The 18,439-nt window shown below is 35.5% G+C and overlaps 2 protein-coding genes across 4 annotated transcripts in view; one reads left to right on the forward strand and one right to left on the reverse strand.

Annotated features, from left to right (window-relative positions):
* The window catches only part of LOC127446926 (C-Jun-amino-terminal kinase-interacting protein 1-like), a 32,417-nt gene extending 27,366 nt beyond the window's left edge, over nt 1-5,051 (forward strand). The window contains exons 9-12 of one of the 3 annotated variants that reach the window (XM_051708263.1): nt 23-130; nt 506-576; nt 683-781; nt 2,202-5,051. In XM_051708263.1, the coding sequence (XP_051564223.1) occupies nt 23-130; nt 506-576; nt 683-781; nt 2,202-2,274 (351 nt within the window). In that variant the 3' untranslated portion in view covers nt 2,275-5,051. The remainder of the gene's footprint in view (nt 1-22; nt 131-505; nt 577-682; nt 782-2,201) is intronic. The other 2 variants (XM_051708281.1, XM_051708273.1) reach the window with 2 other exon arrangements.
* Nucleotides 5,052-16,503: 11,452 nt separating this feature from the next.
* LOC127443084 (probable E3 ubiquitin-protein ligase HECTD4) overlaps nt 16,504-18,439 on the reverse strand; it is a 101,553-nt gene continuing 99,617 nt past the window's right edge. The window contains exon 76 of the mRNA XM_051701584.1: nt 16,504-18,428. Coding sequence (XP_051557544.1) covers nt 18,292-18,428 — 137 coding nt within the window. The 3' untranslated portion in view covers nt 16,504-18,291. The remainder of the gene's footprint in view (nt 18,429-18,439) is intronic.

Below are 18,439 nucleotides of genomic sequence, written 5' to 3' on the forward strand. Positions count from 1 at the left end.
TCTTCTTAACAATTGGTTCCAGATCGCGATGAATAGGAGACTGACGGTACACTATAATCCACCCTCATCTTGTGTGCTGGAGATTAATGTGAAGGGACTAAAACTCACAGTGCAGGACGATTATGTAAGAGTAAGAAAACACACAATCACATTTATATCAATGAAGTTCTCTGATGAATGTAGCGCAAAATACTTAAACTATAATCAAGTGTGAAATGGAAATTTGTCTCACAATAAGGAAGTATATATGTGCATACTGCTGGTAATTATATAGCTTTGCCTTTAATTAGTCTCATTAATTAGTTAGTGGTTATTATTAATTAAATCTGTCTCATTTTAATCAAAGTAAAGAGGTATAGTTAAGTAATAACTTCATTAGCTGGCTCAATAATTACTGTATTATGAAATTAATTAATGAATTAATTAATAATATGGGCATGTTTGTGAATATGTAATGCAAAAATTGTCATTTTATAAATGTTTTTTTTTTTTTTTGTCTCCACAGAGCAGCCAGTATAGTCACTTTTTTCATTTGAAAAATGTATCATTTTGTGGCTACCATCCCAAAAACAGAAAGTAAGTCAACCATGTTCTTGCATCCTTTGAATTTAAGAATCTGACAATAACTTATTACCATTACAATTATTATTATGATTAATATTTTCTTTCATTGTATCTGCAGGTATTTTGGTTTCATCACAAAACACCCAGCTGATGAGCGATTCGCCTGTCATGTGTTTGTGTCTGAGAACTCCACTAAACCGCTGGCAGAGTCTGTGAGGTAAGACATACTTTTGCTAGTAAAAGGGCAAAAAAAAAAAGAGCTTTTATAGGGATAGTCAATGGTGAATGAAACTTTGAAGCTCCATAAATCACATAAAGGCAGCATAAAAGTAATCCATATGACTCCAGTGGTTTAATCCATGTCTTCAGAAGTAATATGATAGGTGTGAGTGAGAAACAGATCAATATTTAATCCTTGTGCGACTTTCGGGACATTTTTGTCTTTTTCATTTTTGTTTTTTCAATCATTTTAGCTGTGTTAATGCCAACGGCATACATTTTTCCAAAGGTGTGTATTTTTGATATTTCAACCTCAGTTCCTATAATACATCTATAATACACTGTGTACACAAAATAGTTACACTCAGGACCTTCAGGACAAAAATGTCCCCATTGAAACCCATTAAAATGCAATATTTGATCCCAGTGCCATTAAAGCATAATATCATGAATTCTGTGATATTATGCTTTCATTTCGGAGCCCTGGCTTCAAAATTTACATTTGTAATATTTTCCACCAGATGGCGCCATTTTTCTCATATTTAGCCTATGGAGCAAATACATACTTTTTACCTATTTTCTGTTTGCTGTATTATAGGCACTGCAGGCCAGTTGAATAAATGATGCAGCTAAAACTGTGTGGGTGTGTTTTGTATGTGTGTATTGAGAAATGTGTGTGTGTAAAAAACAACAGTGCCATTATAAAAACAAACTGGTATTTAAAGGGTTCATTCAACCCATTCAATGAATGAATATTTGGTAGTTATGATCAGGACTGATGTTGGTTAAAAAATCTAAGACAGTGAAAGTGGAAAATAATATTAATACATAATATTTTTTATGGCAGTTTTTTGACGCGGACATTTTTGTCCTCTAAGGACCTCCGAGTAACTTTTTTTAAATTGACGCACAATGGTTAAGTCCTTTTTACTATAAATCTCCACCTTTGAGCAGACCGACCTGTAGGTGGCGATATGCAGGAAGAATGAATCACCAAAAAACAAAAGAATACGAGCATGGAAGTGAAAGTGGAGATTTATACAGTGTAGGTTTGTTTGAAGCGATTTCCTTTTCAGATGACATCACCAGGTCCAAACTGCTATTTAGGCATAGTTTTAGGTTACTGTTGTAGCTAACGCAGCCTTCTGATTAAAGGTTACGGCAATAATTGCAAGCAGTGATATATTTGAGAAAACTTTAGATGGAAATGCTCTCAGGGGGTAAAATTGACCTCCACGTCCTGGATAAAAAGCCCCCTCAAAATAATTTCACATTGAACATTGTGGCTCATTCAGAATGGGGACAGAACGTTTTAGACCAGTAGTGAAAATGCTTTTATTTTGTCTGTACAAAGTAGTTAACATGTCTTTAAAAGTGTGTTATATTCACATCAGTATATTCTCTGTCTTTATAAACAGGAAGGCGTTCCACTTATACTACAAAGAGTTTGTGGAGGTCACGTGTCCGACAGAAGATATCTACCTGGAATAAATAGCATCACCTCCTCACTGCAATGAGCTGTACAGCAATGTATATAATAACTACACTACAGGAATATATGAGAAATAATATCAGAAAATAATCAAAGACTAATATATCTGACAAACAATAAGGACCAAATGTGAGGAAGAGAGCTGTGTGTAAATGCTGATTATATGCACAAATGAATTTATGGATTTAAGGAAGTCATCCTCTGATCAAGGCACAAGAACTTCAGGAGAACTAAAAAAAGAAATATGATACGATATAAAAGACTGACATTATTTCCCAGAATGTTGAGGATTTTAGAGGTTTTTGAATGTTTTGCGAGAGTGCTTTTTACTGCTTTTGCTTGTGTGTTGTGGTTCTGTATTTGCTTCAAGCTTAACATATAGATAAGAAACAGAATTTTCTTCTATTTTTAATAGCACAAAATACACTGTGTAAAACACATGTACATTCTGAACTACAAAATACTACAAAAACTCATTAATGTTAACCAGTTGAGATAGTCTAACCAAAACCATCTTGTGATGTCTACAGTACTTTACAGGTTTACCAGCATAAATAATTTCTACCTGTAATGTAAAACTGATTAATGTCCACTTTTTCTGCTCTAGTTGGTCACCAAATAAAAAAATTAAATATATATATATATATATATATAATACAGTGCCATTCACTTGTTTGAATCCACATCTGGGATTTGGAAATAAACAAAAAGTGTTTTAGATTTTGAAAAATGTAAAACAAATAAATATTGTGACATGATTAAGAAGTATTTAAAATTCTGCACTATTTCTAGGTCACTAATGCAGTAGTGCATGCTGTCATTAAAAGAATATTCCGGGTTTAATACAAGTTAAGCTTAATTGACAGCATCATTTGTGGCATAATGTTAATTAACACAAAAACGAGGGGGCCTGAGTAGCTCACCACCCCTGGAGTCATGAGTTCGAATCCAGGGTGTGCTGCGTGACTCCAGCCAGGTCTCCTAAGCAACCAAATTGGCCCGGTTGCTAGGGAGGAAGAGTCACATGGGATAACCTCCTCGTGGTCGCGATTGGGGGTTCTCGCTCTCAATGGGGCACGTGGTAAGTTGTGCGTGGATCGCGGAGAGTAGTATGAGCCTCCACATGCTGTGAGTCTCCATGGTTTCATGCCAAAGAGTCATGTGATAAGATGCGCGGATTGACGGTCTCAGAAGTGGAGGCAACTGAGACTTGTCCTCCACCACCCGGATTGAGGTGAGTAACTGCACCACAACAAGGACCTACTAAGTAGTGGGAATTGGGCATTCCAAATTGGGAGAAAAGGGGCCAAAAAACAAACAAACAATGTAAACCACTTTTAAACAACTTTACAGCTCAAATAAATACACGTTTTAACAGATACATTAAAGCAAGTGCTTTTATACAATTATATGCTTCACATTTTTGCCTTTAAAAAATTTGCCCCATTGAATTTCATTGTAAGTGCTTCACTGTAACACAGATTTTTGCCTTTTTATTTTTTTTTTGGTAATCAACATTATGCCACCAGTGCTGTCGATTGAGCTTAACTTGTACTGAACCTGGAATATTCCTTTAAGGCTCTTCACTATTTAGGTCACTAATGAAATAAGAAAATTTGTGACATGTGATAATGCTCAATATAAGCGTTTTCACAGGTGGATTCAGATTTTGAATGGCGGATATACTGCATAATTCAGGAAATATATAATTCAAATACAAGTCTCGAATATCACCACATGCTAACAGGTGTAAAGCAATTTTCATTTGTTTATCTTGTTATTCTGTCTGCATTGTCAAGAATCAAATAGTAAAAAGATTGAGTCATTTACAGTTGCTCCTTACATCCCTCTCCCATTCATAATTACAATGGTAATTGTTACCAAATCCAAAAGACACCACAGTGCCATGAAGTTCCCTTTGAAACTTTTTTTTGAAGTTCCCTTTGAGTGACTCGAAGTAATAAATGGACTCCAGTAGAGCTGCCTCTTCACTGTTGAGCTGTGTGAGGTCACCAGAGCTTCTTCTCCTGAGCTAATTCTTGTAAACGTTTTGAGCTTAAATTATGTACAAATAATGTGTGCTCATTAAAGGCTTGTTCAATGGCATTTTTGAATGTTGGACGTTAATTAAATTAAATATAGATATTCCCCCACCTCAACCCAAAATCCATTGCTAACACCTTTGACTTAAAACTTGACATGCAATTTGAACATTAAGACATGCATTTTGTCAATCCATGCACACCCTACACAGATTGTCGTAAATCATCCTTCACTGTCAATTAACGTGAGTGGTATTTGTTCTGTTTGGAGTATGGAAAGCGTGGCTTCGCATTGTGGTGTGGCTGGTCATTATTAGTTTTTGGTTCATCAGTCCTGATTCTTTCAGCCGGAAAAAGTCAAATGGCTTTTCTCTGATTGTCAGATGTTGTTTATTGTGTCCGATTAGCGAGCGCGTTTCCACGTCATTCTTACACCGATTACTTAATAAACTGACAGCATGTGCATGGTCATGCAAACACATAAAACGGCTTTCTTTATCGGTGTATGGTCATAAACGGCGAAATAATAAACCCATCGACACGGGTAGATCTTTGCCCATTACCCCATTTTCGCATTGCATGTAAACACCTTTACCATTCTTACTGGCTTATCCAATGTGCGCACGCGTTGACAACAAACGCAATAACGCGATTATATTAAATCTCATGTAAATGCTGTCTTCTTTGTCAGATTTTTTAAATAGGCTATTTTTCGTGAGTTATTGGCATAGTGGTGTGCATGTAAACAGGCTCAATTTCGCAGGATTTTTTTATCCCCCTTTCTCCCAATTTAGAATGCCCAATTCCCACTACTTAGTAGGTCCTCATGGTGGCGCGGTTACTCACCTCAATCCGGGTGGCGGAGGACAAGTCTCATTTGCCTCCGCTTCTGAGACCGTCAATCTGCGCATTTTATCACGTGGCTCACTGTGCATGACACCGCGGAGACTCACAGCATGTGGAGGCTCATGCTACTCTCCGCGATCCATGCACAACTTACCATGCGCCCCATTGAGAACCACTAATCATGACCACAAGGAGGTTACCCCATGTGACTCTACCCTCCCTAGCAACCGGGCCAATTTGGTTGCTTAGGAGACCTGGCTGGAGTAACTCAGCACACTTTGGATTTGAACTCGTGACTCCAGGGGTGGTAGTCAGCGTCAATACTCGCTGAGCTACCCAGGACCCCCTTTTAGTTTCGCAGGTTTTTAAAGTGTCATATGCAAATACCTCAGAACACACAAAACACTATGGATGCGGTTCGTTTTTCACCATGATGCATGTGAATCCGTACTTTGGCTACTGTTAGTCATACTTCCAGTGAGCGTGTTTATATGCACGTTCTTACACCGATTATGCTTAATAAGCTGACAACTTGTGTGGTCTTGTATACGCATAAATTATTGTAAGATCATGAATGGCATAAGAATATGGCGTAGATTTGTCCATTACGCCAATTTCGCGTTGCATGTAAACACCTTTACCAGCATACTTACAGGCTTATTCAATGTTTGCATATATGCGTATGCCTTTCATGTTCCATGGTCAACAGTGGAGAATAACACAATTATTTCAAATGTCATATACGTAAATGAGGGTTTCTTGCTTTGTCGGATTTTTTAAATAAGAAGATTTTAGGGAGTAATCAGCTTATTGGTGTGTACATAAACAGGCTCAGTGTTTTGTCCGATCTTTTTCGCTTCACTTGATAAGTGTGCCTAATCTTCTGGTTTCGTTAGTGAACGAATCATGTTTTTGAACAAATCTTTTAAGTGAATGTGTCGTCCTTGTCCACTTCACAATACATGGTAAGAACGCCGGTTAAGGTGTACATGCAATGCGAAATTGGCGCAATGGGCAAAAATCTTCCTGTGTCGATCAGTTTAGTATTTCGCTGTTCACGACTTTACGCCTAATAAATGAAAGTCGTTGAATGCGTTTACATGAACACACGTTGTTGGCTTACTAAGCATTATCGTGTAAGATCGCGCATGTAAACACTCAATGATAGACGTGAATCTGTATTTTGGGTACTGTTCATCGTACTTCCAGTGAGCACGTTTACATTTTTGAAAGCGGATTTTTGGGAGTAATCAACATATTGGTGCGCATGTAAACAGGTTCAGTGTTTTGTCCGATCTTCATCACTTCACTTGATGAGTCTGCCTAAACTACTGGTTTTGCTCGTGAACGAATCAGTGTTTTTGAACAAATTTTTTAAGTGAACGTATCGTACTCATTTACTTCCACGACTTTTTAAAGAACCAGTTGAAAAGCATGATTCAGTGACTCACTCTTAACATATTAAAGATGCTCATTTGTCGCCATCCACAGGCATAAAGGTGATCTGCAGAAATTGTGACAGGTGAATGGATTCAAAAGATTCGACTCACTGGAACGAACCAAAATCCCCACCACTAGAAAATACCGTAATCTTGCACCCCCATTGACAGTCAGGTTCTTAGCTACTGAGGCAAAAACTGGTATTTTAGAACTTTAAGACCTTCTTGCTCAACACACTGTGAGCATAATTTATTTACCATGATGCATGTGAATCCATATTTAATGTACTGTTTGTCAAACTTTAAACATCGTTTTGTCTGATCTGTTTTGCTTTACTTGAGTATGCCGAAAAACGTAAGTGTTTCTAAATGAATCTTTGATATGAACGAATCGTCCTTGTTCACTTTGTTTCGGTCTTGAACGACTTGTTTTTAACAGATCAGTTCAAAATGATTAAATGACTCTCTCATAACATTTAAAAGATGCTCATTTGTCGCCAAGCGTGAAGGTGATCCTGCTGAAATTATGACTGAACCAATCTTTTTGGTGAACGGATTAAAAAACAACCACTTGCCCACTCTAAAAATCTAAATGCCCTCCCAAAGATCACCGCTTAGTGTCAGCCTTGTTCAAAAGACTCTCTGATATGAATAAAAATCAGGCCACGGCGGTCTGGATAGTGAAGTCTGTGGAACATAACTGAGAATACATGTAAACTAGGTAAGGAGTTTTGTTTACATGTAGCATCATACAAAACATAACTTTACAACAGGGTGCGTGCCGAAAGAAACGTAATTATATAAACAAATATCTATTAGGTCTAACTGTTCATTTGTGTTTGTGTGTACGAGCAGATTTGAACAGAAACATGCACACGCTCAAAAAAAGAAAAGTGTTAACAATCTTTGCCTTGTATTGACCTGTTTCAGTGACGTCACTTTTTCCTCCCAACGGCCAAATTTGTGACCATCAGCGGGAGGAGACAATGGCGGTGAATGGAAAAACACCCGTACAACGATATCAAGGAAACATTTCGATCCATGCATAATAATAGATACAAAATAAAATATAAAAAAAATAAACATTTGTTAGCTCAACAATCATAATGTAAGAAAATAATTTGCTTCTACTCAAAAACGTATATATTTATAAAATGTTATGCTCAACAAAATATCAATTATAAGGTGAACTTAGTGATTCTTTTCTTTTGAGACAATTATATTAAATAGAAACAATAATATAATGTTAATTTGATACAACATGCTATTAGTTGTTAAGTCTTATGTGTGACATACCTTAAGTAAATAAAGTTGAATGAACTGATACACTTGTGTATATCTAACAGGTTTTCTTAAAATGACCATAAGTTGAATTTACTTAAAATATATATGTAGCATTTTTGCATCACACATTTTAAGTAAATCCAACTCATTTTTTTTCTCAGTGCAGGAAAGTGTATACAGGTCTGAAGTTAGCACAAATATTGCTAAATTTTACTTTCGCTGACATATAAATATACTTCATCCTCGATTCATCTCCTTACACCGGCGAGTCCGATGTGTGATCGGTGAGCACGCACGCCTAACTGTACATCACCATAAGAATCATTCATAAAGAAGTTACAAATGTTTTAGTCTTGTTTTCTGCTCTGATTTGGACACAATATTACAAAATGTCTGCGACGATCCCATCTGTATGAATGTAAAAGCTGCTTTTAACTCAACCGAGACATTTCTATTAGAGTATATGACTAAAATGTTTACATTGTAGTCTGGAGGTGTGAATAAAGTCTGCTTCATAATATGATGATGTGTTTTTTTATTGACTAACATTAGAATACACATTAAATATATAGGACAGTTTATTGACGTGCTAGTGCTTTTTATTTATGTCATGTGTTACACATATAACTTACCTTTATACAGTCAGGGTGTAATGAATTTAACATCGCCCTATGTGCTTTTGTTTAATTGTATCCCAATCTTTTATATTCTAAATATAATTGACGTGTACAGATAAGAGACATGTCTGGTGACATGACATTGAACTGGCAAGTAAAAAGCTGTATCACTTCTTCAAGATTTATAAATCTCAATAGGTCAGTCGCTCAATAAGATGCTGAAAGGGATAGTTTAGCTTTCTAAAGTTAAAGTTATTTAACTTGCAGTACACGTGATGCATGTAGAACTTTGGCAGCATTTCAATGTAGGACGCAAACATCCTGTGAAGTATAACAGGTAATTTATAACACATTACAGCTTGAACCACATTTAATCCAGACTGTTATCAACACTGTTCACTCAGTGATCTTAATAACAGGGTTGAACTACATCTAATACAGTACAGACATCTCTCCTTAGTCCTTATAGCCAGATATTATGTGAAATAACCAGTGTACACAGTAATATAGCATCAGAAGGGAGTGGAAAAAACAGGTAGCTGTGTTTTGGGACATGATAGCTGGTTTAAGCTGGTCCTGAGCTGGTCCAAGCTGGTGGAAGCTGGTCATTAGCTGGCCCAAGCTGGTCATTAGCTGGCCCAAGCTGGTCATATGCTGATCAAAGCTGGTCCAAGCTGGTCAATAGCTGGTCCAAGCTGGTCATTAGCTGGCCCAAGCTGGTCATGAGCTGGACCAAGCTGGTCATGAGCTGGACCAAGCTGGTCATGAGCTGGTCCAAGCTGGTCATGAGCTGGTCCAAGCTGGTCATGAGCTGCTCCAAGCTTGTCATTAGCTGGTCCAAGCTGGTCGACCAGCTACCATCTTCCAAAAACCAGCTTGAGCTGGTATGACCAGCTTGGACCAGTTTATGACCAGCTTAAACCAACTAACATGTTCCAAAACACAGCTACCAGCTTAAGCTGTTTTTTTCCACCAGGGATATTGTTTCCTTTTAATCTATTCCATTCATGCATAGAAATGGTATTATATCCTAATACTATGGTATTTTGATGTATACCATACATTCACACTGTACTTCAGGATACTTATAAAATACCATAATATGTTTTGGTAAGTGTTGTGTCAGTATATATTTATTTTAAGTGTTCTGAGGTGTAAATGGGATTGAATTGATGGAATGAGCATCACAATACAAACACAAGCATTAATAACAATAACAGTAATGCTGACGGAGATATAAGCTCAGACACACGTCTAGCAGCGGTCTGCGGTAAATATGATCCGGTTGTGTGTAAAACTCAAAGTATTCTTGTGATTGTGCCTCTCAAAGTCACCGACATGCTGAGAAACGACCGGAAACAGACTCTCAAATACACTTTGAGTGCCACTGGAAATACTGTCCTCCAGAAACACCTTAATGCAAACATTCCTACTAAATTAATTTACCTCATACTTCTATGGCTGTTTAAAACTTTATTAAAGGATTAGTTCAACCAAAAAGGAAAATTCTCTCATCATTTACTCACCCTCATGCCATCCCAGATATGTAAGACTTTCTTTCTTCTGCAGAACACAAATTAAGATTTTTAGAAGAATATCTCAGCTCTGTAGGTCCTTACAATGCAAGTGAATGGTGACCAGAACTTTGAAGCTCAAAAAAGCACTTAAAGGCAGGATAAAAGTAATCCATAAAACTCTAGCGGTTTAATCCATGTCTTCTGAAGCAATAATCTAATTTTTTTACTATAAATCTGGACACCAGTCTTCTTGCCGTTCATGATTTCAAGCTAGATTACACTTCCTATAGCGTCATCTAGCACTCCGTGCATGCGTCAAGCACTTGTAAGTGTAATCGAGCTTGAAATCATGAACGTGCCTGAAGACTACACTAGCAAAATGTACATTGAAAAAGGAGTTATATTTTGGTCTGTTCTGACCCAAAATTGATTAGATGGTTATAGAAGACATGGATTAAACCACTAGAGTCTTTTAGATTACTTTTATACTGCCTTTATGTCCTTTTTGGAGCTTCAACGTTCTGGTCACCATTCACTTGCATTGTATGGACCTACAGAGCTGAGATCTTAGTTTGAAATCTGTACAATACATATCTGGGATGGCATGAGGGTGAGTAAATGATGAGAGATGTTAAATTTTTGGGTGAACTATCCCTTTAAAACTTTGATAAACAATTAGATCTACAAATTGTAAATAAACGAGGGAACAAATATATGGAAATAAACTGATAAATAAAAGTATACATGGGAAAGACTAAATGTAAAAGTAAACAGATTGATTAAATAATGTAACAGTTTCATAAATTAATGAATGAATACATTAATAATTTATTACATAAATAAATTTAGGGCACAGATGACCAAACCTGCAAAGCAATAAATAAATCAACATATTCATGTATTTTATATATATATAAATCAATTGTGCAAGTAAATAAATATAAATAAATAAATACTGTGTGTAGGTGCTCTTTTATTGCAAAAATGCTATTTTATTTCACATGATTTGACCTCTTTATAGGTGCACTCTTTAATTTGTCATCTTAGACTTCAGTGACACCAGAGATTATTTATTAGAGATGGGTCACTTCTATTAAAATAAATGGGAGAAATTGGACCGCTCAACCAAGGAGCTCTGAGCGCCCAACGGTCAACAGATGTAGAAAGGAAGTCCCGCCTTACAGTTAAAATAGCCAATCACCTTTTAGATACAGATATCACCTGTCAATCAACTTGCTAACATGCATGCGCATTAGCAATACAAGCCGGGAAATTGCGCTTTTTAGTGTTACCAGTGTTTTCGGATTTTACTGCTGATTTGAAATATGTCGTTTAAACGTAGGCTAGGCGAGCAGTTTTTGAGATTTCAGTGTTCCCCCGTTCAAGTAGAAAGGAGCTGCACTGTCATTACCCAAAATAGCCTCCTGGGAGCGTTCCAAAAATGGCCAACAGTGGACTGACTTGCTAGAAAGACTTTGGTGACACCTAGTGGTGTGGATGCAGCATCATTTAAACGCAATAGCTTTCAGTAACAGATGCAATTGAAGAAAATCACTAATCACTGTAAGCCATGATTAATTAATCCAAGAGTGAAAGTGTCCAATAACAGGGCGGTTACTGAGATTAAGTAGTATCCCACTGGTCAAGTGATTCCAACATGGTGGCACCCATGAGGGGACCCTCTCCATGTAGAATAAAACAGCTTTTATAAGGTTACTGACATGACTAGAGTCTTCATCTCATGTGAGTGCTCTTGATTTTATACATATGTTTCAATACAACTATTCATGTCTTTAGGAGTAAAACTTTTTAAATGAGGAAAAAATTACGGAGTGCACCTTTAATTCCCCCTGCTAGTTGTATTTACACCAGAGACTGTAGCACTGGTACAAAAAATGAATGGGAGTAATTGGAACACCCAATATGGTGGATGTAGAAAAAGGAAGTCCCGCCTTACAGGTAAAAGAGCCAATCACCTTTTAGAAACAGACATTGAATCAGAGCCGTATTACTAAGGGGAGCCTATAATGTTAGCAACAAAATGCATAATGCAGCGGTCCCAAAGACATTCTATGGGCGGTACACTAGCGAGGAGACTAGAGGCTGTTTTTTTATTGTATTTTTATGGATGTCTATGGAGGAGATGCTTAAGTGTGCTGAATAAACTGCTTTTGTGAAGAATCTCATCACTTAATGAATTGACTGCTTGTCCGCTAATCTTCAACATGTTTTACACTAAACAATCCTTTGAGAGTGAACTATGTGTGGAGTTTACTACGAAAAGAAATGTTTTACAAGACACTGACAATTTTGCGACAGATAGGTGTCGGTTTACGGCTCTCTCCATTCATTTGTAAGGTATCCGCAAATGGTGACTTTCTGTCGTAACACACGTAAACAGGCGGAGGTTGTCATCACAGTATAACAAAATCTCTGATTGGCTGTAGGTCAACTTGAGAATGTGCATTAACTGACCAGTCTGACAATTAGCATTTTTTTGTATTTTTTTTTTTTTTAGCTTGAGCTAAGCTAAAAATGCACAATTTATGCTCCCCATTGTGTCAGATTTTACTGCTGATTTGAAATTTGTTTATTGATCGTAATCTTGACCAACCGTTTCGGAGATTTCCGTCTTTCCCCATTCATGTCGAAAGGAGTTGTACTTGTATGACGCTTGTTTACATAGAAAACAGCAGCCCCGTGTCTTTCCTAAAACAGCTGCTGAGTGAACTGACTCGCCTTCAAAGCACTTTGTTTAAAAACCCGGATCTTCAACTGCTTTTGAATTCCAGCAGGAGGCGCTCAAATCAAACACATGTTTTAAATTTCTTTCTTCCATTAAATCTATATCCATTTATAAACGGCTTGGTAGGAAACAGGTTATGCACTCTCAGAGATCCAAACACTGATATTGATTTTTTTGTCCCGACTTAATTTTTAAGCATATTTTATTTTGGCGTCAATTTTGGAGTGGTGACATTCGATATGCATTCATACCCAAATACCAAAAGATTTGCGAAAACTTGCAATGACACTACAATACACGGACTTGTCATTAAATGCACAGTCAGAATGAGTGGTTGTTTCCAAACGTTTGAATGCTTTTGAACGTGTTCCTCACTTTTTAAGGCGATTACATTGGCACAGGGGCGTAGCAGTCATTTTAAAAGTGGGGGGACACAGCTGTCAGTATGTGGCTCGCACAGACGGCGCAGTATTAATATATTACAGTATATATTAATAGACAAGTATGATATAAGTATTATATTAATATATACGTATTATTTACTTTTAATATGTGTAGTATTTTAAAGATTTAATCATTGCAAATTAATTGCAAAAGTTTGCAAAATTAGCTGCAAAAATAGTGGAGCACTTGCTTCTGTTTCACACATGACAATAAAAGATTGAGCACAAGCTGGTCCTGAATAAATTATTGAATCAGTTACATTAATGACAATCGTGCATGTGCACAATTTTATTTTTTACTCCGTGCTTGTGCATTGTGGGATTTAAATGTATCCAAGTGGCTCGAGTGTTTTGACTACGTTCACCAAAATTCATTCAGATCCATTTAATGATTCAGTGACCAGAAGGTGTTGATAAATGAGTGTCTTGTGTGAAATGAGTTAGTCAATGAATCAACGATCAAAAGAACATTTTAATCCTTTAAAATGTGTATGTCCACAGACCTACAAAGAGACTTTAGTTGAGGTTTTAAGCATTATAAGAACAAAGCAAATCTATAATTTCCCTGCAGTTTGTGAGCTGCTGACCATGACTTTTATCAAAAGACAACAATAATAGTCTTATAATAATTATGAGTTTCAATAATGTCTGTACATTTTCATGTATAAAGTAGCGTGTCTACATCTCTATTCACTTCAGTAAAATGCATAATAGTTCTAAGAACACAGCAGATCTATCTTTTTCCTACAGTTTGTCGACTGCACACCAGCATAGAGATAAAAAACAGGACAAAAATCACCTTTTTAAAGAGTGCGGGGGACGTGTCCCCTACGACCCCCGCGGCTGCTACGCCCTTGGATTGGCAAACACAGCACAATACACAGTAGGACACTTAAGACACAAGGAGACACTGTCCTGTAATACATCAATATTTTATTATTATGACACAGAAACTCCTGAACTGAAGTTTTTTCTTGACCTCTGCAGATTCATCAGTATTATGTTCCAGATGCTCAGAGGTAAGACTGGATCAAGTTAATGCAATCATAAATAATTGTAATAAATATCATAATCAAGTAAATGTACAACACGTATTTCACTGCATTCAGCTTTTGTGCGGATGTCTGTTCATAGACGCCTCCAACTCTTCGCCCGAGACAGCGAGACAAATGAAAGGACTATCTTTGATAGCAGCAGTTGACCATAGCAAATTTGCAAAAGAAAACACTCGCACGCACACACACACACACACACACACACACACTCAACTTCATAGTGCTGAAATGGTGATATTTTGAATAAATTGCAGTAGATCAAGTGCGTTTGTAATTATGGCTACAAATTACTCAACTCATAACGCTATTATTTGATTCACCAGAAATAAGTAATATTACAACTGATTCCCAAAAGAACGCTGGAAATCCTTGAAATAACATCCAATTTATATTTCAAATCTATAACGGTATAAACTGTATAGACAGACAAAAACGTCAAAAAAATCAAAGCAAAATGAATCTTTTTAAACAGCTCTCCTAAAACATTTCCTTTTTCGGGGGATGAAATGTTGATATTAAAAGAAATGAATGCCAAACTAAAGCAACATGTTGTGTTCAATGGCACATGCATTGTAGGGATTTACATGCAATGGACGCAAAATCAGTGCGATCGTGTAATATAGTCGGCAGTCTAAAATAATGCGAAGGATGTGTGTCGGTTTGGCAAGCATAAACTTAGCACCACTCAAAACTGAAGATTATGGCAGAAAGGGTCTTACGTTCCGTTTACAGCAAACTTAGCTTCTGAAACCACTCCGATACGAAAAGAAACGATTTAACGCTCTTTTTATTACCACAGCTTGTACTTAATGCGATTACCTCCCATTACAAACTTGAACTACTTATCCACCTTTCACAATATAGGCATATATTTGTGTCTTTAAAGCCATCTTGCTATGTACTGTTCAAAGTCTTAAATATGCGAGACCACATGCAGAGTTTAGCTCCTGGCCAGAGCTTGTAGCGATGAGAAAATCATCTCTAAAGGGATCTTATGAAACCTGTCGAGAACATGTCACCCCAAAAATAAGATTGAATATTTTGCATTAAGATGTTTTGCATTTGTGACATTTTTGCCCCAAATTCTCATTACTGTAATGCAAACAATGCAAAGCATCTCATTCTCATCAGTGTGATATTTTAGTAACGCTTGTTGTATTGTCTTTAATAAATAATATAATTTTTAATTTGTTTTTTTAAATAAAATATATCATTGTACAATAGTAAAAGTCTAATGAGAATTACCAGAAGAAATCTCAAAAGTAAAACATTCATTCATATTAAGGTAATATCGGTAACACTTTACAATAAGGTTTTATTTGTTAACATTAGTTAATATGAACTAACAATGAACAATACTTATTAAGCATGTATTAATCTTAGTTAATGTTAGTTTCAACATATGCTAATACATTTTTTAAATCATAAGCTGTATTTGTTAACATTAGTTAATGCACTATGAACTAACAATGAACGATTGTAATTTTATTAACTAACATAAAAAAAAAGATTAATAAATACTGTAAAAAATATATTGTTAATTGTTTGTTCATGATACCTAATGGAACCTTATTGTAAAGTGTTACCGTAATATCAATGTGATTTCCCCCCCAAACATCCTGGTAATGAGAATGTGATTTTTTGTCACATTAACATGAATGTGATTTTTTTTTAACATTACGTAATGAGAATATGATTTTACGTCACATTAACATCAATGTGATTTTTTTTTAACATTACGGTAATGAGAATGTGATTTTTCGTCACATTAACATGAATGTGATTTTTTTTAACATTACGTAATGAGAATGTGATTTTTCGTCACATTAACATCAATGTGATTTTTTTTTAACATTACGGTAATGAGAATGTGATTTTTTTTTAACATTACGTAATGAGAATGTGATTTTTCGTCACATTAACATCAATGTGATTTTTTTTAACATTACGTAATGAGAATGTGATTTTTCGTCACATTAACATCAATGTGATTTTTTTTTAACATTACGTAATGAGAATGTGATCGTTCATCACATTAACATCAATGTGATTTTTTTAACATTACAGTAATGAGAATGGGATTTTTCGTCACATTAACATCAATGTGATTTTTTTTTAACATTACGTAATGAGAATGTGATTTTTCGTCACATTAATATCAATGTGATTTTTTTTTAACATTACGGTAATGTGATTTTTTTTAACATTACGTAATGAGAATGTGATTTTCGTCACATTAACATCAATGTGATTTTTAACATTACGTAATGAGAATGTGATTTTTCGTCACATTAACATCAATGTGATTTTTTTTTAACATTACGTAATGAGAATGTGATCGTTCATCACATTAACATCAATGTGATTTTTTTTAACATTACGGTAATGAGAATGTGATTTTTTTTTAACATTACGTAATGAGAATGGGATTTTTCGTCACATTAACATGAATGTGATTTTTTTTAACATTACGTAATGAGAATGTGATTGTTCATCACATTAACATCAATGTGATTTTTTTAACATTACGGTAATGAGAATGGGATTTTTTGTCACATTAACATGAATGTGATTTTTTTTTTAACATTACGGTAATGAGAATGGGATTTTTTTTAACATTACGTAATGAGAATGTGATTTTTCGTCACATTAACATGTATGTTATTTTTTTTAACATTACGTAATGAGAATGTGATTGTTCATCACATTAACATCAATGGGATTTTTTTTTTAACATTACGGTAATGAGAATGGGATTTGTTTTGTCAAATTACAGTAATGTCAATGTGATTATTTTTTACATAACAGTAGGCAATGTGATCTTTTACACATTATAATAATGAGAATGTGATTTTTTTTGTCATTTTAAGTAGTGCAAATGTGATTTTTTTTTTTTTACATTACAGGAATGCAACTGATTTTTGTTAACATTACAATCCTGTGAAAGAGATTTTTCAGTCACATTGCAGTAATAAAAATGAGATTTATTTTTTGCCACATTAAAGTAATGCAAATGTGATATTTTTTAGTCACATTGCAGTAATGTTGATGTGATTTTTTTCCCACATTACAGTAATTAAAAGTTGATGTGATTTTTAAAATCACATAATTTTTTTTTTTTTTACTTAACAGTAATGCAAATGTGATTTTTTCATATTATGGTAATGAGAAAAAGATTTTTTTTGTCACATAACTGTGATGTCAATGTGATTTTTTTTCTCCACATTACGGTAATTAAAACGGGATTTTTTAAAATCACATTAAAGTACTAAAAACTTGATTTTTTTCCCACTTGACAGTAATGAGAATAATTTGTCACCTTACAGTAATGTCAATGTGATTATTATTAAATTTTTTTTATGGAAGTCAATGTGATTTTTTCACATTACGATAATGAGAAAATGTGCTTAATTGCCATGAAAACAATGTCACAATGCAAAAAAAAAAAAAAAAAGACCACTTTCTTTACGCAAAATATAACTTCTTATTTCTTTTGATTTTGGATTTAATTATGACCTAGACCTGTTCTTGACAGGTTTTGTGACATTCACCCTAATGTATTTTGAAAGATGCAGTCACAACTTTTCAAGCCACTCTTTAAGTCTCTTTCTAAATCTAAAAATGAGCATCATCTCCCTGAATGAAGGTGCATCAACAATCACTGTCACAAATACAGAGGAGGTGATTGAGGCACGCAGGAAATGAAAGGATGAATGCGGAAACAGGGAGGTAACAGAGAGATTAAATGTCAAGGTTAAAAAAGAGAAAAGCAGGTGCCACTTTCTTCACCTTTGTTAATGATGTCAATAGTACACATCATCGATTTATAAAAGTGTGGCTTTCTCTACACCACCATAAACTCACTGCCGTTCACGAAACGAAGCGTTCGTCTTTGTAAAGGCAAGTTGGTCTGGACTGTTCGAGTTCCTTCATTACAGTTTGATGTTCCTCTCTTGAACCAGAAGTGATGTTTGAGGTTGTGTGCCGAGTTTCAGATGGGCTTAAATGATCACGTGGGGTTTCAGGTTTAACCACTGAGAGGATCCTCACGATAGTGGATAGCATAGCGCAACTTCTCCAACATCACGTCTAGGGACGAGTACTGAGGCAGTTTCACCATGAACATGCAGGTCTCCACGCGAATGTAACGCAAATCTGGAGAGCCTGAAACACAC

This window comes from Myxocyprinus asiaticus, chromosome 1, assembly GCF_019703515.2.
Source record: "Myxocyprinus asiaticus isolate MX2 ecotype Aquarium Trade chromosome 1, UBuf_Myxa_2, whole genome shotgun sequence".
In the NCBI taxonomy this organism is placed as follows: domain Eukaryota; kingdom Metazoa; phylum Chordata; class Actinopteri; order Cypriniformes; family Catostomidae; genus Myxocyprinus; species Myxocyprinus asiaticus.